The sequence below is a fragment of the Meleagris gallopavo genome, chromosome 22 (genome assembly GCF_000146605.3).
Source record: "Meleagris gallopavo isolate NT-WF06-2002-E0010 breed Aviagen turkey brand Nicholas breeding stock chromosome 22, Turkey_5.1, whole genome shotgun sequence".
In the NCBI taxonomy this organism is placed as follows: Eukaryota; Metazoa; Chordata; class Aves; order Galliformes; family Phasianidae; genus Meleagris; species Meleagris gallopavo.
In genome coordinates this window covers 12,418,707-12,421,946 of record NC_015032.2, presented here as the reverse complement: position 1 = coordinate 12,421,946, position 3,240 = coordinate 12,418,707, and the positions used below count along the sequence as shown (strand labels likewise).

The following is a 3,240-nucleotide window of genomic DNA, read 5'->3' as shown; positions in this document are numbered from 1 at the left end:
CGCCCGGCAGGGAAATGGCAGAGCCGCGCAGCGCCGTGGCTGAGGACAGCTGCTGGTAGCGGCCCGCAGAGCCCTTCTCTTTGTGCCCCCTTCGCTCAGCAGGGGCGGGAGGAGCTCGCTCGTACTTTCGTTTCACGGGCACGAGGGTACAGAGCGTTGGGCGGGCAGGGGAAGGCAGACAGCTCGGGGCCCGTTTCAGGTGTCACCACAAACACCTGCGAGGAGCTGCGTTCATGCGCGTTATCTCCTTTCCAAGCCGTGGGAAGTAGTTCCCGTTACCTCCAGTCAGAGCTGTCAGCACAGCCGCAGACGTGCTGCTCGGAGGCGGAGGGCTGAAGGCTCGCGCTCTGTGCTGTGCTTTTTATCACTCGTCATTGGGCTCGTTGGTTTATGCTTTTAGAGTCTTCTCACACGTTTCTCCATTTCAGGAAACGATACGTTGAAAGTGAGCTTGAAACTGCAAGAAGATGGTCTCACAAATGGGGATTTTTGAAAACAGCTCTTGAGGAGGTAAAACAGGACGGTGCTGGGTGAGGTGTGGAGCACGATGGCACTTGAGGCTGTATGGACACAGCACTGAGCACACAGAGAAGTGCTGCGCACGCTTTGCTAAGCCAGGTTCACAGTTTGCAAATGCAGTACCTCTAAAGGTGGGCTCAGGGTTCCGGCTTTCCTCTGAACAGAATGCAGCAAGTGGTAATTGATATGCCACGCACATCCTGATGTATTTCTCCTGAGAAACACGGCTCCCAGCAGTGCTAACAAGTACGAGATGCACACTGACAGGAAAACATTTCCCCTTTGTCTATCCATATGGTACATTAAAAACCAAGGGGGAAAGGTTCTAGCTAATTAAAATTTCAGTGGAGAAATTTACAGTGAACTAAAATATTTGGAGAGGTGTCTATTCTCACCAAAGTTTAGATATGAGAATATAGCATCACATAATGTTAGGTTGGAATCATGATCTTTCGTTGCTAAAGAGCAGGATCAGTGCAGGCCCTGAATGCAGCCATACATTTACCCTACATCAGCTGGAAGCACTGCATCCATTGCAGGATGTTGGAACATTGCTGTAGGCACCTATGTCAGCACCTCTCAAACATTTTGTCCTCTGAGCTTCAGCATCCATCTGTGATAACCACTGTCTGCCACTCACACCACCTTTGCACAGTGCTGATAGATAGATGGGTAGCTGAAAAGCTGACAAACTCAATGTGTTCTTATTGGTGAACTTAGTCTTTGCCTTGTGGTCACAGAAGGTACATAAGGTATATTTCTAGCCCTTTCTGGACAACTGGTGCAATTAAGAGAGTTGAATCACTCAGCAGCATTTTGCTTTCGCCTGAAATTCAAATTTATATCACTTTCTGGGGAAAAAAAAAAAAAGTACACAACAACAATTTCCAAAACACTACAATATGTGCTCGTGTTTTAAGTGGAAAGAACAGAGAGAACAGATGCAACAGTCAGGTTAATGGGATAGATATCAGAACCCATTTTTTAATGCTGACGTTTTTATTTCAGTTGATCGAAGATGAAAAGAAAGAAAAAACAAAGCCCAAGATACAGCTTCCAGAGCACCTGCGGATTCGACCTGTGACACCTGTGGAAAAATATATTAAGGTTAGAAATTAGATTCTGAGATTGCAGTACAGCAATGCCTATCTGAAGTGACCACCCAAGCCCTAAAATCAGTTGACTTGTAGAGGTGGGCCTTTAGCTAAAGGTCAGAGTAAAGTGTATTAGCAACCCAAGCAATGCTTTAAAAGCACTCATTTAAAACAAAGAATTGCCCTTTGGATGTGGTTGTTAGTTCACAGAGCTTTATGTATGAAATCATCTTTCCCTAAAGCATGTCCCCGTTCTCTGTGACATCGAGTAACAGAGCAGTCAGCTGTATGGTTTATTATAGAAGAACGCCCAGACCCACTTACAACTGCTGAGCAGTCATTGCTCAGATATACATGCACACACCTTATTCCAAGGCTTAGGATAGCCTCATCTCTCAATTTTAACTAGTGGTTAAGATGTGGACGTTTTTTCTAGCTTTGTGCAAGTACTATTTTTGGCAGAGACACTGCCTCTGTTCTTTTAGTGGCACAAATTAGATCAGCTGGGAGAAGTCAGTTCTAATGAGTCAACGTGTTTGATTTAAAAATATACAGCATCCGAATCACCACCAAATAGAATAACCATAGAGCTAGATCACCAACAATGGGAGAGGAACCCACTCATAAACAGAGAGGCAGAACATGCCAACAAGAAGCAAGGGTAGTCCGCACTGAGAAGATTAAGGAAACAAAAGAGACTGAAAATTCCTTAATTGTTGGCCTAAATTTCAAGGGATTCCAGGGGTGGTAAGATAAGGTGGGCAAGTACTTCTACTGAAACTAAACTGAATAAAAGAGCAAGTGCTGAGAGTGACAGAAATCAAATGGCAGCACTTCTGCCATTAGAGCTACTTGTTCCGCAGTTTTGTCCCAGGCATCCAATTTCAGTCGTTCAGGTTTGCCTTTCCTACACCACGAGATGTGTCTTTCTGCACACTCACCTTTACGGTAACAGTCATCATATCTGTTCTTCTCTCTAGGTTGGATTCATGCTTCTTCATAGTCCCTTCCCCCAGATCATAAGTAGGAAATGATTTCCTTTATTATCCTGCTGGGTGGGTGGCACTTCTGGCCATAAAAATTGTCTTTTCGGAGGAACTACTCCACCTCAATATCATAAGCATTTCTAGTCTTGGCCAAAGAACAAAGTGAAGTAACTCTGGCAAGAGAACTGAAACATTGTTCTCTTACTGTGTGTATCTCTACTAAGTCCCCAGATGATAAAACCATGTAAGTGCCCGACTGAGATGATTCAGCCAAAGCAAGCACAGCAGTCCCTGAACAGAGGCTTTTGCTTTGTTTCCTTTTTAGCAAGATTAGTTGCAGATTAACTTGATGCTTACCCATCTTTTAAAGTAGAAAGTGGAATGGATGAGTACTTCTGGACATGGAAGCCAGCTTGGTCAGTAATATCTTTAGCATTTGGCCACAGAACTGTTATTCCATGGCAGCATTGCTACCAAAAGCACTGCAGCAAGTATAAAGTGCTGTTTTTCCTGTTTAGAGAAGGCAAGTAGCTTAAAGATTACTGTTAAAGCTAAAGAATAAATCCTTCTACTAACGTAAAGCCCTTAGAAATATACTGAACAAAACTGTATACATGAAGAAAATGTATAATATGTACTAC

The 3,240-nt window shown here is 43.9% G+C and overlaps 1 protein-coding gene across 1 annotated transcript; it reads left to right on the top strand.

Moving 5' to 3' along the window:
• Window positions 1–6: 6 nt before the first annotated feature.
• On the top strand, window positions 7–1,638 carry C22H20orf85 (chromosome 22 C20orf85 homolog). The gene is made up of 3 exons (XM_019622097.1): window positions 7–55; window positions 429–510; window positions 1,528–1,638. Exons 1-3 carry the CDS (start codon window positions 15–17, stop codon window positions 1,636–1,638), a joined length of 234 nt encoding a protein of 77 aa, XP_019477642.1. The 5' UTR covers window positions 7–14.
• Window positions 1,639–3,240: the final 1,602 nt, after the last annotated feature.

Excerpts from the sequence above, each read along its gene's own strand:
- C22H20orf85 (XM_019622097.1), top strand. The coding sequence starts at position 15 with ATGGCAGAGCCGCGCAGCGCCGTGGCTGAGGACAGCTGCTG. Across the intron at positions 56-428 it reads GTGGCTGAGGACAGCTGCTG|GAAACGATACGTTGAAAGTG; the intron begins GTAGCGGCCCGC and ends TCTCCATTTCAG. Across the intron at positions 511-1,527 it reads TGAAAACAGCTCTTGAGGAG|TTGATCGAAGATGAAAAGAA; the intron begins GTAAAACAGGAC and ends TTTTTATTTCAG.